Source organism: Epinephelus lanceolatus, chromosome 18 (genome assembly GCF_041903045.1).
Source record: "Epinephelus lanceolatus isolate andai-2023 chromosome 18, ASM4190304v1, whole genome shotgun sequence".
Lineage (NCBI taxonomy): Eukaryota > Metazoa > Chordata > Actinopteri > Perciformes > Serranidae > Epinephelus > Epinephelus lanceolatus.
The window spans coordinates 18,722,350-18,743,122 of NC_135751.1; the positions used below are offsets into that span (position 1 = coordinate 18,722,350).

Sequence of the window (20,773 nt, forward strand, 5' to 3'; positions counted from 1 at the left end):
GCTACAGGTCTTTGAGGGAATCAAAGCAGCAATGTTTCAATGTAAAATGCTTGAAAGTTATGACATAGAGCGAGCAAGCTGACCACAAGAGACTCAGAGGGTTTGTGCTGATTGGGATTCAGCCCCTGGAAAGCACTACGTTTACTACCTTCCTTTAGTCTGGATATCACACTGCAAGGCAAACAAAATGCATTTTGTATTGAGAATGAGATTAAAAATGTCATCTGCTTTTTTATAACACCTTGCATAAAAAAAGGGTAAACAGCAACAACGCTGGAGACAGTGTGAGCAGGAGAGTGCCAATCACATGTATAAAAATACAAACATTCTGGGACAGGGTTGTTCAGGGTCTTGAGCAGATTTTATGCAACAAGGTGGATTGTTAACCTGGGATTTTTTCCTTTATTAACTGCCTGGTCTTTAAGTCGGAGCTGCTAAAATAAGGCTATTAATGGATTAGTCAACAGACAGAAAATACATCACCAACTGTCTCCATACATCCATCAAAATATGTCCAATACTCTCCAGCACAAGATTACATCAGTAAACGTCTTGTTTTTTTTTATGACTAACAGTCCAAAAAGTTTACCGTAAAGTGAGACCAAGAGGAGCAGCAAGTTCTCACATTTTTGAAGCAGGAGCCATCACAAGATGACAGCTTTGCCTAAAAACTGACTACAACAATTTATTGTTCAGTCTCCTCTGTGGTACAGACATCAAGGCCAACCTCTAGTTTTTTGGCGCTTTGTCTTTTTGCGCATCAATTCTTACAAATTGATCATAGTATGTCTATGTTGTTTACATCCATGCTTCATGCCTGCTGCGTCGCTCGAAAACAGTGTGTCACGGTACGTAAGTTACCCGTATTGTGTTTACTGGCCAGTGGGGTAACATTATAAAAGCAAATGTGTTGATTGCAATGATATAAACCCTTAACATTACATTTAGTTTTAGTTTATTTATTTAGCTGCAGGTTGCTAACTTTGCTTTGTAAGGTAAGGTAACTTGGTAATTAGAGTATGCTAGTAGCTATCCCTATGACTGGCTGGCCAGCTAACGTTAGCTAGTCATTCATTCATAATATTAGACAAAGTGTACAACTTTGTGAAAGGAACTTTATTGTAATCATGACAGATTCATTTGCGCAACAAGCGTATATTTTTAGATTACTTACGCATTCAGTCAGTCCGCAATTGTCAACCACACGTGCACTGAACTGAATTGCACTTAACTGTCTGCACAAGTTGCACTTTTAATCTCTTTTTATTGTTATTTTATTTATGAATGAATGTATATATGATGTTTGCTGCTGTAATTCTGGAGTTGCCAAACTGTTTTTCATTGTTTTCTTCTGGAGCAATGACAATACATTTCTATTCTATTCTCTCTACTTAATAATTGCTGCTGTGTTTCCTTTTTTAGTTATTATGTGTTTAACCTCCTCTTAAGTCTCCATAATGACACGCTGCTCACTAAGCGAGAAGCAAGCTGCGCATGCCTTCTCATTTTTTCATGTTCCTAAGATAAACTGAAAAAAACGCCCAGGCCTGCAGGAGCTGATAGACAGCTTTCAGTTGCGTGAGTAATATCGCTTTATGATCGTCCGTGTCGTCTCTTTGTTTGCTTTTACCGAGTGACCTAGCTTACCTGTCCCAGAGCCAGCTGCAGCTGTCGCTCACCGGTGTATCCCTCCGCGCAGGGCATAGACACACTATAGTTCCGTGTATCAAACTTCTTCTAAAACGACTAAAAAGGACTCATTTTTTGAATTAATGTTTAAACACGTTTATTTTAAATGCACATGTAGAAATACCAGCTTCAGGGTTTCTGTAACGTTTATTTGTTCACTTTTACGAGTAGGCTACTGACCCCCTATAGACTTCAACTGTATTCGCTAAGCTAAGCCGCAATGCTAACCGCTGAGACCCAGCCACTGGACGTAGGCTACAGACACAAAAAAGATATCGATCATGTTGTCTCAATATGAAAATGACAGAGAAAGGGCATAACTCCCAAATCGTCAGAGTATTCCTTTAACAGTGACCCCTAACCCAGAGTTACAAAGAATTAGTTGCATTGTTTGTAATTTTGTTTTTGCTCAACAATGTTCAGGCATTGAAATAAAGTTTTATAATGTATTGCACACTTGTGGCTTTTAAAAATAAACCCATCATTCCCATATGAGGACATCTTTTTTCCCCAAAAAATACTTACTGTTCAAACACAACGCTTAGTTTTTTTATACTTATCAGGTCCTATATTCCCAAATACCTTAGAGAAGTTAAAAATAAATACCAAACAAAAGCTCAGCACTCTGGGGGAACCTTTAAATTCTGATCCACATAAATAAATCTTAGCAGATACCAAAGGCAAATCATCTGCCGACACATTATCCATGTTTACTTGTAGCAAGTGATGAATTTTCGGTTAATTACACTCTGAACTCAAGCGCTGGTTTATTGCATGTATTTATTGTCCAGGTACCTTTAAACGGTAACCATGCTAGTTAGTGAACAGAAACAGGTCCAGGGTTCTGAATGTGCGGACTGGGCTGCTGGTTGATGACAAATTTAAGTTGTACATATTTACATAGAAAAGGTGGAATAACATTAAACAAGAAAAAAAAGTCTAAACAGACAAAACACAAATATATATATAGCAAATCCCTGGTATTTCTGTCTCCCCACATCTGTCTGAAAGTCACACAGCAGACATCATTAGCATAGCAATAAAGGCACTCTGATGTTTATTATATACATTTCATTGATCTTAAATAAGGGAAACTTACTTTTGGGGGTTTCAAGAATCAGGACAGTTTTGATACTCTACTGTATATTTCAGAAGAAATAAACAATGAAAATCAAGCTAATACTTACAGTATTTCACTTGATCAAGTGCTCAAACATGTATAATTTAACAGACACTGGAGGCAAATGCAGTGAATATATATATATGAATATATAAACTGATTTAAGTTAGAAATCTAAAAAAAAAAAGGCAGCGTCTCAAAAAAAATGAGATATTCTCTATGCAGCAACAGATATGATACAGCACTCCGGCCTCATGGTCAACTTATCCTTCTGCCTATTCCATAACAAATAAAAGGGTTTTATTAGAGCACGTTCCTCACTATGGACTCCAGCACAATGACAGAAAAAAAAAAATCACATTGGCCTTGAATGTCATGTTGCTTCCCCAACATGATTCTTAGTTTGATTTCAGTTTGTGCTATTCCAGTGCAAAAGTTTCATCCACACTGGCAAATAGAGGAGACAACAAAACTGGCTGACACATATTTTTTTTCAGTGTGCAATAATAATAAGGTCTAAATGTCCTGCAAGTGTTTCACATGATGCTTTCAGAGCTGATGTTCTTAACAAGATGCATTAGAAACTGCAATCAGAGAACACCACGTCCATTGCGAAGAACATTCTGAGCTTCAGTGTTTATATATAAACAAATTAATAACAAGGACACCGAATAAAAAGTGCTGCCACAAAATTAAGGGTAATACAGTATCAATGTGAAAGGGTAATTCAAGAGCGTGCCTACATTATCAACCATCTACCTTTTTATTTTCTCTTTGGTGTAACGTGATCTATCAAAAGTAGATCATGTGCACTAAATTCATTCCTGCCAGGCACAAGATGTCGCTGTGATAAGCTAGAGAAGGCCCCTTCTTAAGTGATCGATCAACTAAGCATTGATTAAAAGTAGGACAATAAGTCTTGGGGGGGATCAGAGAAACTAACATGTACGGACCTCGAAGTCAGGGGGGAAAAAAAAAAGATGTAAACATAAACGTTTCAGTGTCTGTTAGCCCTCCTCTTAATAGTAGTACGTGCAGTATGTTTAAATATGCCTTTATGTGATCTTCATTGCACAAACATATACATGTTTGATAGTACTCTGATGACATTCACTGGCCTTCTCATTCAAAATGCTGTGATATGATCTCTGTTGAACCGCTTCAAGGAGCCTCTCCGCACTGCGAGCGTGACCTTGAGTGTGCAGGTCCACATGTGGGAAAGCGCCTGCTTCATAAACAACATTAACCTTCAAAGCTGAAGGCAGAACTTGACTTTAGAAACTGAACCCGAAACTGCATCATTCAGTGTTAACTGGAAATATTGAAGAAAATTGGCAAGACTAAGTGTTTTGCAAATTTTCATTGGCACTGACGATTTAAAAAAAAAAAAAGGAAAAAAAGAAAAGAAAAAAAAAGGTCAAATTACTCACCCGCAATCAGGATTAATCACCAGAATTGGAAAACCTTTAGAGAAGATTATTGGCTGCGACCCAACTGAAATATCAGCCAAATATCATCTAAACACCTAAATTAAAACAAACAAAAAAAAACAGGCTTTTATTAATAGACTGATTGTTCTTAACTGTTTTGAACAACTTTTGTATTTAGTTAATAAATTTAAATGCTCAAAGTTGTTTTTAGATTAGGGGACCCAACTTGCATAGATGTTCACCTTGCACTTTCCAATCACACCTATTTTCTAAACATTATTGCATCTACTGTTTTATTCTTTTAGTCAATTTTCTTAAAAGTTCAACTGGCTTGGGTAAAATCACTGCAATAAAACACTGTACATGAACACAGCCAGTGGCTACATTCACATCCAGTGTATACAAGATAACCAGAAAGATAAAACAACCTGTATAATATGCAGTAAAGCAACCCAGTAAAGCAGCCCTACAATGAATATCATGTATGATCTTTAGTTTATGTTTGAGAGAGTGTGAGTGAAGAATGGATGTCACGCTATGGTCATTTATTGCCCGACCAGCAGCTCTAGAACTTGCTCTGCTAGTCGGTTGTTTGGTAATCAAACATTTCCCCACCCTTTGCAGGCACAGTTTTTGCCCTAAGAGGCTAAAATTTGGCAGGCAGGTCAAGTGTGTTCAAGTCTTTTCAAATTAAAGTGTCTGCCACTAGCTCCAAAAGTTGCTAAAGGTCACCAGATGCATCATATGCGTATTTGCATATTGGTGATGTCATCAGGCAGTGATTTGCATATGGGATAACTGAAGCATTAAAACGTCGCTAAATTAGATTCAATAGAAAAATCCTCAAAAAAACATCTGGATGATGACAGCCATGGCCCTTACACTCCGGTGCACCACTTTTTCACACTTCCAGTCCAGAGAGCAAGAGGGTCAATGTGACCATAAATACCCCCACTTCCTCCACAGCACAAGGGGAGAGGCCAAAGAGCTGTGGACTATGCTTATTCTGAGCATCATACAGTAAACTGAACAACAATGTATCCCTGATGGTCTGAATAAGTTGCTAAGCCTCTAAGAGGGTTTGAAAAGTTGCTAAATCTGGCGACAAAGTCGCCAAGTTGGCAGCACCAGCAAGGGTGTGGCTGGTGTTCACACCAATTGGCTAAAAGAAGGCGTGCAGTGGGAGGGGCCTATCATAAATAGTGCATTACTTTCTTAGAGATTCACAAACTTAAGGAAAGATTGTCATGAGCCAAAGGACAGCTGCCTAACTATTAGTCACAGCTATTGCAAATTAGAGCATGTTTAAGGCTGAGTTTGTGATGATGTACTGAATTGTATTCTACTTCAAACTGTTTCCTAAATATATTACACCACCACCATGAAGTTTGAGCCCAAAAAATCAACATAAATCCTCTCCTACAGTGTCATAAATCATTATACTTTTCTTAAAAGTACAATCTGGGCTGTTGTACTGGATTACCGTAGACTGCACAGGGGTTTCCATTTTTCTGGCCACCACGTTTGGTGCTTTACGAATTCATGTTGCAGCCTACACTGGGACAAAGTCAGTGGTTTATAATACAATGAAAGTGCAGCCTGACTGAATGCCACAAAATAAAGTACTTGCAAGTGAAATATTAAAAGCACTAAGAGCAGAAACATTAAGAGTCCAGAGGGCTCTTGAAATTAATAAGAAAAAACAAAAAAGAAAAATCAGCCCTAAAAAGGATTTTGATCGTCTTCAACAGGGGCGACACTCCTGCTTCAATAGAATTGAAAATGAGCATCTTAAATACTTAAATAGATATAAAATTTTGTTATCTTTTAACACAAACTGTACACATCTGGTACCAATACATATAAAAATTACAAGTGTAGTTACTTTAGAAAGGACACCCTCTGATACATCATATCAAAAATATGTAGCTTTAGTAGCACTTTTGTTCTTCATTTATCTAGTAAACTTTACAATGCTACATTACACTCCAAAGAAGCGAATGAGGTCTTTTTTTTTCTAATCCAATGTCACTGCAGTGGTGCTACCAAGCCTCAAACGTCACAAGTCGTCCGCCATGACCACTGCTTTACCCCTCAGCTCTAGATCCACTTGTACTGTATCACTTTCTTCTCCAGTCTCAGTTCTAGAACACTTCCTCTTCACCATCCGATTGCTCCTCACTCCATCACGCGCTGCCTTTCTGACTCCTTCCTCTTCAACGTGACATTTAATCAATTTTCTCAACTTTCCCGATAATCTTCTCCTCAAAGATGGGCAAGATAGCGTCATCTTCTCGTATCTCTTCAAACACCACCCCACAGTCAAACTCGTCGCTTACCTTCTTGAAATAATACCTAAAAAAAAGGAGAGGAACAAAGTTAACTTCTCCAGGTTGGAATCTGTGACCTTTACTAACACTGTACCCAGCAGTGGAACTGTATACCAAAGGATCCCCTACGACCCATCCTGGGACCCATGGAGGTTTGGGTCCATGTTTATTGTGATCAATCAAGTCCGGGTCGGATCTCGATCCCCTAAATCTGTAATTTGTCAGATTCTGTGATCCGGCACCAGACAGAGTTTTGAGAGTTTCAGTAGCTAGGGTTCGGGGTTAGGGGCTGGGTCACGGAATCTGATGGGTCACAGAAGTAAGGTTTTGATTGCAGGACTTTTACTTGTAATATGGTGTAGCATCAGGTCTGTTGGTGGAATCTGATGATGATTAGGCATGACTGGGCTAACTTAGGATCAGATTATTTAAAAAAAAAAACATAATGGGCTGAAGGCGGAGTGGAAGAAACATCGATAGTGCGCCCCACAATATTCCCAACTTGGATTCATTCTATGAAAGAAAAACCCCTTTAATCCTTTGGATCCGTGGACCCTTACGGAGCAACAGAATATAAATAATTGAGGAATGGAGACATATTCAGACTTTACGACTGTTTCAAAGGTAGGGCGTCACCACATGTTTCATTCGTCTCTGTTGTTTAACACGCCAGTAAATCTGAAGAAATTACACTTCAGTATTCAAGGTTTCCGAAAAGTCAACTGAACAATGAAATTGTGGAGAGAACAGTACTGATGTGAACATAATATACCACCACATTTGACATTATAAACAGCAATATGGTTAAGAACATTATTCAACATGACAATCATTTTTAGCAGAATGGGATTTTTAGAAACAATTACCTGCTGTGCAAAGTCCAGAGCATCGACCTCAGTCTCTGTTCCCTCTACTTTTGGACATGCACCCGGCTGGGTATATATATATATATATATATATTAAAAAACTATCAGGTCTAATTGGGTCTCGGAATGAATTCCCCAGGTCCATTAGGGTTTGTCATTTCGGACCAGTGATGACCTCTGGTTTATACTCCAGCAATTCATTCACCATGCACTTAGAATTTGATGCAGGACTGTCTTTCAGATAGAAATTCTTTAATTCATTTCATCTACTGAAAGGCAATCACAAATGTGTTACAGCTATCCCCTCATTTGAAATAACCTGAATGAAAATCTATTTAATCATAAAACCCCTACAGTTAGTCAGTGTTAACAGACATAGCCTGAACCATGGACCCATCAACACTTGAGTATGATTTTAAGGATTTTAAGCTACCTGATAATATCATTTCATTAATTTCGATGTACTTAGACCTAATATTCACTCCCATAAATCCCCGTATCTACTATAGCTCTAACAATGTTTTAAAGACTCCAAATAGCATATAGTTTTGAATCTAAAGGCAAGCTGTGTTATAGAGCCTATAAAACAATACATTCTTAATCAATCCTGCTTCTTGTTTATTAAAGAATACATTCAGACATTTTGTTGTGATGTTGTAATGTCCACTGACAACAAACCCCACCATAAATCTCACCTGTAATTCCCTTTCTTTGTCAGCAGTTCTTTAAACTGGCCCAGTGTGACGACTCTCCCTTTGACAGACGTCCTGTACGGTATCAGCTCCTCACAGAAGTAGTACGCCACCGTAATGTTTTCACATGGCTGCTTTTTAGTGGCTTTGTGTCTGCAAATGGAGAGGACAGAAAGCCATTTAGAACATTTGAAACTTTTCCATTAATAAAGTCCGCACTTCTCAGAGTTATGTTGAATAAATTTCACCTGTAACAGGAATCTAGCTTGTAAATTGTGTTTTTAAAAGTGATAAAAAAAAAGTCTTGACATTAACAAGCGGATGTCTCAAGTGACAGTTGAGTGCTGCACTTTGGAAAACATTCCTAAAGGTCAAACTTTCTAATCATTATGTGTAATTACAGCAAGGGACTGGAGAGAAATACAATGTGGGCTGATGAGAACAAAAAGTGTCTTTCAATAATCAGTTCTGGGAAAACAACACTGAGGCTTTTTAAGGATAACTCATTTGGCTAGAAAACAAAAATAAACATGGTGAACGTGGAAACAACAGGATGTACAGGTGGAGAGGACACAAATGAACTGAAGTGGAGCTGCAACACAAACTTAAAAAAATGTCACCAATATTGCAGTAGACAACGTTTGTTACTGTCTACTTTAGGGGGACAATAGATCCACATAAGAAGTGTTGACAGTGTCTTTTATCAATAAATATATAAAAAAGAACCCAGAAATATCTGCAGTACTGAAAATAAAGTATATTTTGGGTTAACTGAACCTTTGAGATGTCTGTTGATGAAGGGTAATAAGAAGTCAGCCAGCCAGCAAGTAAATGGGTGTACTCTCGCTTTTATGACTTCCTCTGAGTGGGAAAGGCCACGAAATTATGATGTTACCAGCAGCCTTTGGGTGTGCCGTGATGCGCAATGAGATAATGTTAACCTTTGTGATCACAAAACTTGACCACATACATAACTGTCTATCTTTGTCACTGGAAAATAATTGAATTCTCTGTAACATAAGTTAAATAACAGGCTGGTCTGATAGTGATCAAGTTGCTATAGGTTTCAGATATGAGTGTATTTTTCCCAATTGTTAATTGTTACTACATTCATAAAGTTATCCTGATTTAGCTATATTTGAGCTAACTTTCAGACACAGGAAAAAGAGATGACTGGTTGCTCTGTACAGTCAAACGAAGGCCTACATCCAAAATGTGTCTTGGAAAGCAGGGAAAACAGGAAGGCACTCCAAAGTACCCCAATGTATCTTTCAGACATTTTCAAGGTTGAACACTATTAATATTGAAAGACCCAGTCAGTCGTGATCCAGGCACACACTAAGTCCTGAATCCAAGTCCTCACAGGTCTGACCAGAGGCTTCATCCACTGGCAGTGCCACATAATCCGCCTTTCATCCGCCTCGTACACAGCTTCCCCCCTCCATCAGTTAAGAACCCATCTGAGAGGGCACTCAAACATCAAACAAACCTGTATCTGATAAAACATGAAAAAGCTGACCCTCTCCCCAAAACGTCTGCCTCTGCAAGAACACAGAAATCATGCACTCTCCTTCCTCTGCGAGCCTCTGTCTGGACTCCATGGGAAAAAAACAGCAAGGGATCTAATATGTTTTCTACCATCAAGTCTGATTCTAGTTACTTCTGACTTTTCTCACTGGCTTCCAATACTTGCAACCAAAAGGGGAAACAAGACAAGAAACTACAATAAAACAAACTCAATGATAGAGTATGGGACGCTACATAATGACACAGCACACAGAGGAGGGAAGATGGGAAAGGGAAGTGCTCATTACTGATTTCTAAATGTGTTTTTTAGTAGCTCAAAAACACACAGTACTGGGTGACTAAACTACCAGTGATGAGAGGGTGGGTTGCTGTGAATTATGGGGAATGAGGATATGGTTGGAAAAGTTACTGGTAGTACAAGATGGACATACTCGGACTGGGAGAGCTCGCTGTCAGAGACGGCGGGCACCACGCTGAGGGAAGGGAACAGTGCAGGCCTGACTGCGGTGCGACCCCTCTGGATCACCTCCATCACATACCTGAGGGACCGAACAACCCCGGCAGTTAGAAACAGTAACTGTTTCATTTTGACTAAAGCAAAACGATAGATCCAACTTCTTCCCCTGTGGTTGAGTTTAATAGATTCTGTAAAACACTGCACTGTTTCACTGGACAGATAACCGGTCATAGTCCATATCCACCAACCTTTGCTTGGGTTGTACGGTTCCAGACTTTATCTTCTCCTCCTCAAGCCGCCGGCGCACCTCCTCTAGTTGGATGAGGGGGCTGGGAGCTGGGTTTGGTGGCATGGTGGGATCCTGGATAAAAGGGTGAGACGGCTGCACGTTGTTCCGCAGTTGGGGCTCGTGGCCTGTGGTCCTCTTGGACCCAGTGGTACTCCTAAAATGTAAAGACATGATGTTTTAAAATATCAACAATCAAACTAAACAAAGCAAGAGTATTAACAGAAAGTGGCTTTGACACTTGTCAGTGTTTACTCTTAACACTACAGGTGAATTTCTAACAAATTGATTTCAACATGAAGCTTCCCCAGGTGATTACTTATATTAAGACAATTATTTTTGTTGTATTATGTTATGTATAAAGGTTCCAGTTATGCATATCTATTTTGAAATATCTATTTTGGACGAAGCCCAACAGAGCCAAAGTTCTTGTTTCATTGTGTTGACATATTTGAGTCAAAGATTTTTACAGTGTGTCCAGATATCAGATATTTTGATTGTTAAGGCCCCTGACACACCAAGCTGACAGTCAGCCATTGGTCAATGTGGGCCATTGGTGAGCATCTTGTCACCTTTGTCACAGTTTTTGCAGCGTGTAATGCACTGTTGGCACTAATTTGATGTTTTTAAGCCTATCCAGCAAGTTGAATCATTGGCGGAGCTGGTCTGAGACACTAAGTGAGTGAAATCATTCTGATTGGCAGTTCAGCTCAGCGCACGAGAAGAGAAACTGAAGTTAGAAAAGCAAACAAACGGCTAAAGTCTTGAATCAAACTTACTATATGAGAAAAGATTATGTTTTAAGCCGGTTCCTAACTGTTTGTCATTGTTTATTAGGACACGATAAATATTCTTTGGTCTTTTTTTTGAACATCTGGTTGTGCTGTCAATATGCTAACTGGCTAACTAGCATCCTGAATCCATTCTGTTGGTTTTCCCATTTCCCTTTACAAATAACAAATACAGGCTAACTCTGCCTGCTGCTTGAAGAGAGTTATCTCCTCTAACTCAGGTGCAGAACATGTGTGCTAGTTGGCTGTTGTCTATGCAGTGTGTTCAAGTGCAACTTTCATCGCCACACGTTTGATGTTGGTTTATAAAACTGAATTTAAGACATTGTAACACTTTATAAGGACCTGAAGACGATGATGATGAGCTTTTGTGGTTGTGGTATCTGTTTTTATCACTCCATAAATCAAAAAATAAACTCCACAGCCACAAATAAAGTTGTCGTGTTTTTAGGAATGTAATGCAAGTATAAATCAGGCTATGAATAATATAAATACAAACCCCTCGGTAAAAACCTTTAGAAAACAGATAAGAATAAAACTAGAATGTTTGGTGTATGTTAGTGCTGATAAAGTGGACATTTATGGCTCAGAGTACGAGAAAAAACTCATTTTGAGAAAATGGCCTTTAAGGATATGTAGCATTTTTAGACAAAAAAAAAGACAATGCAGATGAATAGGGTAAAAAAATTAGTTGGTAGTTGGTACTATATGATATGATTGTCTTAATGTTAAAACTTACATTAAGACAATCATATTTTGTATTACAAGTTTTCTGAAACTTTATGTGTAAATATGCATGAGGCATTACCCAATTAAATATGTATTCATTGCATGAGTACCCAAAACAGAAACATGAACTAAAACAAATACAGAAATTCATAGTTTTCTGTAGTTTTTGTTTAGTTTGTGTAGTTTTCTTTCCACTAGTCTGAGAGAAGACATATTGTGGAAGCAAAAAATATCAAAATCTCAAAATTGACCAATGCATTAAAAAACTGTTTACACCTTTAGCGTCTCCCCTTAAAAAGTGAGTTAAATGTCATCACTGACCCATATGGGCTCCGTTTGTGTTGAACCATTTCTTTCTGTCCTTCCATCAGCCACAAAAGGATCTTCTGGTTTTTCTCCATCTCCTCTGCAGGTGCTGGCATGTCATACGGCCGAACTTCCTCGCCTTTCTTGAATGTTCTTTTAAACTGTGTGCCACCTTTGCTGCTGAATAATGGAAGAAAATAATGGTAAGTACAAAAAGTAAGAAGCAATTTGGGTGCATAAATAAGAGGCAACTACTGCTTGAGTTTGGTGCGTACCTATACCCTGTGTGCTCCATGGGGTTGGATCCCATGCCATCTGCATAGCTGCGACACTTTGATCCATAATGACTTGTCTCCGTGCTCCAGGGAATGCTGCCGTGCACACGCATGGCCGCCTCAGCCTCCACCTGCTCTTTGGGCTTCCCGATGCCCGCGTGGTGGATGTGGTGCACGTGTTTGTGGTGGTACAGATGGCTGGCGTCTCCCTTGACACCATGCCTGGATGGATGTTTACCCTGTGCCACTCCGAGTCCTGTCCATTTGCCCCCTGGGAAGCCGTCTGGTGAGCGTGACTTGGGAGAGTGACGGCCCGTGCCTGGGGACTGGCAGCCAGGAGTCTTCATGACCCGTTGGACGTGGTCATCAAGGATGCTCTCAGGGTTCTCCTCGTGAGCATCTCTCAGGAAAGGACCACTGTAGGTGTTGTCAGCATAGTGGGAGCTGTAGTTCTGAGAGTAAGCACCAGGGGGGAACCTGTGACTGGATAATGCTGTGGCTGTGGACACCACTTCATCACCTTCCTCTTCCTTTAAAACAAGAATACACAGACACAACACAAAACAACATTCATTAATCTGGAATAACAATCTGGCAAAAATAAATCCAGGTTTTAAAGATCTGATATGATTATACATCCAACACTGATGATAAGCCAACAAGGGTGCATGTGTTATATTTATTTCACCCTGCAGATGGCAGATTTTCACCACATGCCAATATGTGTCTTCTCATTCTTACTGCAGAGGTTTGGACACAAACCAAAAAACACAACAGTATCACTCAGATTTGGGGGTGCTACATGTGCATGCAGCACATTAGCGTTATTCCATGTGAGGACAAGTGCAACCGATACAGCTTGAGCTCTGAGTGACTGGGACAAAAATCACACTCTGACTGAATCTGCTCCAGAGGGAATCATGGGGTGGGGTGCTGCAGGCTTTCACAATAGCTTTTGATAAGCAGGCATTGTGGGGAGTGGAGGATGTGCAGCAATGAAACGAAACACAGAGTGGATGGAGAAATTCAGTCATCTGAAACTGGTAATAATCGATCCTCGTTTCACAAGGACCTCACACCACAAAGATTTTAAATAAATTTATTCCTAAATCAAATACTTTCCCACTGGAGCTGCACATTTGCCACAGTTTGTTGTTTCACTAAATATTTTGTTTTGAATATTTAAAAAAAGGTCACATAACAAAGGGCATGAATAACAAATTCTGGAAGTAAAAATTATATTTAGCAGGGTTTTCCATCAAGACTCAAACCATCAGAAATGTTTTTAGCAGAGAGAGAAGAGATGGGTGGGAACAAAGAGATATAGTGGTAAGTAGGGGTGTTGTGATTTCGATTCTAAATCGGAAACAGATCAAAATCGACCAATATGAGCTTTTGATTTCCATTACTGATACAATAACAAAGTGCAGCGATTCCCCCAGTATTTTTTCCCCCAATCCACGCCTATTAGCGTGCATCCTAAGAAAAAAAAAAAAAACAGCACTTCAAAGACGACACAGTTAACTGTAACCTGAAGTTGTACTTTCCAAGACCCATGGCCACTATCGGAGTCATGGATGATGTGAAAACAACACAACTAGAAAATCCTCCTGCGTCACTGCAGTCAGTGGTGTGGCAACATTTTGACATTCCTGTGGGCTATGTAAACAACAAACGCACCGCTGACAGAGAAAGTAAAGCAAAGACCTGGTGGCTTTTTGAGGAAACTTGAGCTGCTGATGTAAAGTACTGATGTGGCATCTAGTTGCTCTTCATTTTGTGTTGAACAGTTTAGCCCCAATTGTCTGGTGAAATATGTTAATGTAATTACATTACTTTAATTAATTAATTAGTGTGGTACAGTCCCGCAAAAAATATGGCAGTTGTAGGGATGCACTATAACATCGGCACGTCATCGTTATCGTCCAATTCTGGCGTTAAAATGAACTATCAGAATTGCCCAACATGCTTTTTCTTAATTTGCACAATGAATGAATTTTACATACATTGGAAGGTATTGTATTTCATGTCTCCATCTGCTGGTGGGCTATCATGATAAGACTTAGTATGTATAATATGATGTTAATTCCCCTACAGTAATGAACTGATGATCACTAAAATCAGGTGGGGATACAAGTGGATATATCAATACTGGTATTGGTTATCGGCCAACTGAGTTGCTTTATATCGGCATATCGGATATCGGCAAAAAATCCAATATTGTGCATCACTAGGCAGTTGTATCACACTTGATACCATGTAGCCTTTCTTTCTAATGAAGAATTTGAAAATGTAAATGGTAGTTGTCAGGGAATAAAACCTATTATCTGTTGATCTTTACCAACCAAGTTTATGTTACCTTAGAATGAGCCACATAATGGCTCTAGATTTGCCATTCGCATTTTCGCACCGACCACTGCAGTTAGTATCATTTAATCACTAGGTCTGTTTGTTTTGAAGAGTTTCGGCTTCAATTAAAAACCTCCAAAACATCTGGATCTTAAGTGATCAGAGAAAAAAGGTGCGCACACATCAGCAGGAGCTGGGCTACCGGCCCATCTCCAACATGCCAAAAAGTGTTGGAGAAACGCTAATTTGTAATGTGAAACTGCTTTATTCAGCATTTTTACCACTTTAAACCACCAGGTCTCTTTGTTTTGGAGAGCAACAGACCTCTGTGGATAATTCAATGACGAACACTGAAGGAATTTTAACCGGGAGAAGTTTCAGCTGGTTGTAATCTCCAATTCTCACCACTAGATACCAATAAATCCCCTAAAATCTTACACACTGTTCCTTTAAGATCTAAAATCAAATCAAATCGTGGATTTGGATAACTGTCACACTCCTAGTAGTGACAGCAGTAGGTAGGGGTTTCACTTTCAATTTTTTAGCCAGCTCATGCCCAAACCTTTTATGTCAGTTATGTTAATCATTAAATAAACCTTTACTTGTGAATGTGCCAGACCAACTGGCCCTGTGCTCACCATCCATTTACTATCACTGTACCAAAGAAACCCTGTAGGTTTTTTTTTTTTTTTTTTTAAATCAAGCTCCTACATAAACATAACTTCCCTGTGCCCACTGCTTTCTTCAATATAGCAACATAGCAAAAGATGCCGCAAACAGCCAAATATTTTTTGGCATGTTTTTAAATAATTGATGCATCTTCGCATCTCTGCACCAGATCCAGATATCTGTGTTAGCTGAGCCCACAGGAAGTTATTCATGGACATCTTCATTTGAGCACATTTCTTCCACCGGCTCCCTCTTTTCCATTTGAAAATGAAAATCCCTGGCAAACAACAGCAGATTCTACAAGTTAGCTTCGGTGGCAGATGGGGATTTACTGATAACAGTCTACAGTGGCTCATTTATATAACATGGTGCCTCTCCTTATGAGGACTAATAGTGTACACGGTGGCACGCTCTGCTATCTTGTTAACACCAAATAAAAAACCTATTCAGACAAGCAGTGACCATCCTGCTCACATGAGTGTTTGTGCCATTGATTTACTTCCATGAACAGCATGCTGCTGCTCGAGCATGTGAATTATCCTGCGCAAAGCTGAGCCACATGGTCCATTGTTCCAAAAAATTACATTAAGTGAAGCCATTATTTCACTCTGAGCAGGCTGTGTGACAGAGCTGTGGCAATACGTTACTCACTTCCTCATGAAATCATGTGAACCTTCTCCTCGCAGCAATAAAATGATAACATCAGTTTTTTTAACCACAAAAAACGTATCATTTTTAATACCTGTGATATTATGGTTAAAAAGCTAAAAGCCAAGCTCACATTTCCTTTTCTAGATACTTGATGAAGGCAGTCATTTCATGCTTGCCTCCAGGTTTAATAAAGCAAACCTCGAGCTGTGTGATGGCAGCTCCTCTCCTTTCAGGGCCAAACCACACAAATTGTCTGCCTTGAGACTAAGTACTTGGGTCTGTCTACTGAGGGGGATTTCATTTGTGGTAGTGGCAACCATTTCATCACCGTTCAAGTGACATCAAACAGGCGGCACGCTGTTCCAGGCTTACAAGTGGCCGAGTGTGCAGGTGCTCCATCTGATTCATCGACAAAGCCAGATCGCTGACAGGCCAAGGATGGAAATCTCCAAGTGATTCATAATGTGTTTTTATTCCCCATTCAAAAGGCTGGCCTCATTAATTTCATTAAGGCCAGACGGATTTAAGTCTCCTTTGTTACGGGAAACTTTAAGCCCAACGGCCAGACACACATCTCGCTTTTTGGCTCAGAAATGGGCTTTGGGTGGTATCTCTCACACATTACTGATAGCGATACTACTGGTCTGCTTTATAATACACTGTCTATGGCCATAATTTATTCTTTTATTAAAGGAAATCATTTTTTTTCAGGTGAAAAAAGGGATTTAAAATAACCAGAAGATGTTCCAGGAGTCCGAGAACACAAAAACTATAGCATGATTAAAATATAATATTAAATATAAATGTTGACTATATAATACAAACTGCTCCAGAGCTAGGTTTATTACTTAACTAAATGAATAACTGGTTGACAGAAAATGTATCTGCAGCTATTCTGATAACTGATGAACCGTTTCAGCCACTTTTCGACTTTATCTTAAGGTTTTTGTACTGTTGCTAATATAAAATTAGGAATTTGAAGATAGCATGGGGTCTGGGGAATAAGAAAAGGCATTTTTTTTTACGTTGTTCTGACATTTTATTAAGATATAATCGAGAAGATAATTGTCAGACTTTTGCATCTAGCTAATAACGTTATTTTGTCAGTATCACCAGAAGCCAAGATGACGTCATACGACTTGATGGTGTAACTGAACTGAGTGAAAGCAGCTTTAAATCTCTCTCGGGAGTCAATACTGTACATACGGTTTTCTTTTGTTGCACTGCCTCAGTTGTAGTATATTAGGATTCATTTAGTTTACAGACCGTATTCTCCTGTGTGAAGCTTTGCAACAGCTCCTGAAAGATGCTGCTCATTCACACGTGTTAAACCAAATTAAAATCCCCCACCAGACACATTTTAAAGTATGTAGAGATATGCTGCTATAATTTATATTTTTTGTTTGACATTGTTTTCTCACATAAAAAAAATGAACAAATAAATATAATTCAAAAAGGTTCCAGAATATAGATGTATAATAATAACTACATACCAGATGTCAAGATAGCGACTATTCATTCCAATCAAGTTGCTTGCTCAGCGCTCTACTGGGTTTACTTCTAAGGTTTATAGGCCACTGAATATGCGGAGTAGTGTTAGCTCATAGACTACTACATAGACTACACTGTGATGACATTATGGATTTTTAAATCACTTTTCTCAGCTTGAGAAAAGTTTTATAAATATAAAACCACAATTGCTCAAAAATTCATAATGAAAAGATTAATAAGATTAATAATTGACCTTGTTTGCAGTTTAAGGTGTCCTGTCAACAGTTTCACAGACATCTCTTTTGTAATGGTGGCCAATAGGAAACCGGCTTTTTGGGCCGCAGGGGATTGCAATACTACAAGTGACCACTGGAAAAACTGGAAGCAAGGCTGAGCAGATTTCTTGGGGCCTGGTCCAGAAGCAGATCTCCTCTTTCTCCTTCATTGAGAAACTCTAGATGTAGCCTGAGCCTCACCCACTGTCAAAACTGTCACTATGTTAATGCAAACTCTACTTTCTGTACTGACAAGTCTGCTCTGAGCCTGAGGGTTCAGGTTTCTTTGCTGGCATTGTTATGTGTTTCCTGTATTAGACAGCAATTGGCTTTGGAATTAGTGATGTACCTAATCTAGCTTGCCTGGTTTACGGCTCAATCTCATAATCCCTTTCAGTAGAGGAATGTGAAAACACCTCTGTAGTGACAAACCTTTCACAGATACAAGTCAGAATAGTCAGGGTCAGACATTTTAGGGGGCATAAACACAAGAAAAACACATTTTTGAGTGGAAAAACAGTGGGTCTGCTTCTGCTTTAAACAGAGGACAATAAAGCGAACCTACCAATCGTACTCTCTTCAGCCGTTCCTCTAGCTTCTCCTGAGCCTCCCTCTCCCTCAGCACTCCCTCCAGTCTGCTGATCAGCTCTGCAGCAAACCTTTCTGGCTCCACATGGATATCCTTTGGAATCCGGTTTGTGCGCTGGGGGGAAGAAATGTCAAACTGTAAACTGCTCTCTGTGAGTTTTTGTCTCTGCTGTAATACTGTCAGCACCATATGGGCAGTTTTACTATCCTGACCTTTTACTACATCCTGCCAGTGACCGTATGAACGGACTAAAACATCAGCAGGAAACAATCAAGTAGACAGTGTCAAGTGTTAAACATCCAAAGGGATTACACATTTAAATTTGAATGAAGTGGAACAAAATAGACTGAATACTACTGAATCTGATAGTGATGTTTTTAAATTTCCCCACACGATGGAGGATGTATTATTAATTATTGTTATAAATTTTATCAGGGCTCAGTGACATTTCCATCCCTCCTGTGTGCTTCTGAAATAGGATGGAGCTACACTTCCCATAAAAAATGCATCCGTTGCAAGCTTTAATAAAAGCTATATCCATCTGATAAGTGTGTCTCAGCAACAAGAACATATAGAGGATAACAAGAGCACTGTGATTTTAAATAACACACATAATCGCCTTAATGAGGACATAAGTGATGTTTATTTCCTTGCCTAATAGCAGAAGCTGCTGCACTTCAATCATGACAATTCAAAGCTGTTCACTCTGATTTGGAACCAGCGTATAAAAAATAAAAATCAGAAAGAAAAAGGCTGGAAAACAAAGTGACATTTAAAAGACGACCTACAAGCCCTGTTAATTTTCTCATTGCAGATGAAGTGAAGTCATGATTAATTTGTTGGGGCAGGGAAACGTGAGAGTTACGCTTTGGGGATTTGTGCTCTACTATACAGTCAATTCATGCATCCTAATAGGATGCTACGTGTGAAGTTTTAATTTGACTCTTTACTCCGAGGCCTAATTAGGGCTGGGGTTTTCCTACCGAGAGACAGCGTAAGCTGCAGAGGGAGGCATCAGGCTATCACAGGGGAGGATTCATATCTGCTAGGCTTCAGTGCTCACAGCTTAGGAAAGCATCAAGCTACATTTAGACAGCCTTCTCTTTCACCATCAGCTATTCTTACACTCCATCACAGGCCCTGCGACACAGCCGAGCTTAAATATGCACATCTCCGATGGTGCAGCGGAGGAAAAATAAGGCAGAGACAGACAGTTAAAGAGAGGTGTGAGGCAGAAAGTGAGAGGGAAGCGAGAGAAACCCATGAATAACTCACTGGAATATGAGGTAGTGGCACTCGCCCATTCGCTTTGGCACTTTCGTGCATCTCCCGGCGATGCTGTTTGCGGTATCTGTAGGGTGGAACCCCATCTCTGGAATTAACAACAAAGACATTTTCATAAAACATCCTCATGAATAAACAACACAGGCAGCTTTGAAGTTGAAAGCTTTCCACCGCATTTTTTTTTGCCTAAAACGAACACCTTGTAAGTCTTGATTAATCAGTGCAGCAGGACGGGCATTCTCACAGGCTTATTGTGTCCATCCTGCACCACAAGTGGTCTGGCAGATTACAGTTACATGTTAACACATCCATCAGTCTGTAATTCCATGTGGTATTGGTCATGCTGGGTTTCACACTCTCCCATGCTGGAAGCTCTGGACCAATTAGCTGATAACTGCCTCTAATCCATTCAGCTTCAAACACATTTTTGTCCAGTTGTGCAAGCTTTGAAGTTTCTTTGGCATACGTCCCCAGTGCAATCTCTGCACCTAGAAAACACTATTTCGAAAATCCTCCCTCGCCAGCACATGCCTGGTCTGCACACTCGACTGAAATACAAGTCCTGTTCGCAAGTGATCCCAGATGGTACAAAACATTGCCTTTGGTCTCATGTTTGTGCCCAAACAAAGTTACTCGTGAAAGGAGACAAATTCTGCTTTGTTCCCCCCAAATTTAGAACTGCGACTATAAAGAAATCGCCTTGGAAGCACTTAAAACCCATTTGTGTGTCACAATTGCAAAACAGGTCAGTAGGGTAGTATTCTAATTTCTGCAACTTCTATCAAACACGATTTTATGTCTGCTAAGAGTGAGGTTTTAGGATTCCTAATTAGCATTAGAGATCAATTCTAACAGCTTTTACTGGACTGGCTAACGAGCAGATGGGACTTTAGCTGCTGCTCCCATTAAGTTCAAGCACGAGTAAAAAACAGACAAGTGCAATTCTGAAACCAATTTAACTCTTATT

At 39.6% G+C, this 20,773-nt stretch overlaps 1 protein-coding gene across 6 annotated transcripts in view; it reads right to left on the bottom strand.

Moving 5' to 3' along the window:
• Nucleotides 1-1,760: 1,760 nt before the first annotated feature.
• axin1 (axin 1) overlaps nucleotides 1,761-20,773 on the bottom strand; it is a 45,479-nt gene continuing 26,466 nt past the window's right edge. For 4 of the 6 annotated variants that reach the window (XM_033645813.2, XM_033645812.2, XM_033645814.2 and 1 more), the window contains 8 exons: nucleotides 19,798-19,894; nucleotides 18,499-18,636; nucleotides 12,499-13,028; nucleotides 12,239-12,403; nucleotides 10,360-10,554; nucleotides 10,086-10,193; nucleotides 8,131-8,280; nucleotides 1,761-6,594 (listed from right to left, as the gene is read on the bottom strand). In XM_033645813.2, coding sequence (XP_033501704.1) covers nucleotides 6,468-6,594; nucleotides 8,131-8,280; nucleotides 10,086-10,193; nucleotides 10,360-10,554; nucleotides 12,239-12,403; nucleotides 12,499-13,028; nucleotides 18,499-18,636; nucleotides 19,798-19,894 — 1,510 coding nt within the window. In that variant the 3' untranslated portion in view covers nucleotides 1,761-6,467. The remainder of the gene's footprint in view (nucleotides 6,595-8,130; nucleotides 8,281-10,085; nucleotides 10,194-10,359; nucleotides 10,555-12,238; nucleotides 12,404-12,498; nucleotides 13,029-18,498; nucleotides 18,637-19,797; nucleotides 19,895-20,773) is intronic. The other 2 variants (XM_033645816.2, XM_078161361.1) reach the window with 2 other exon arrangements.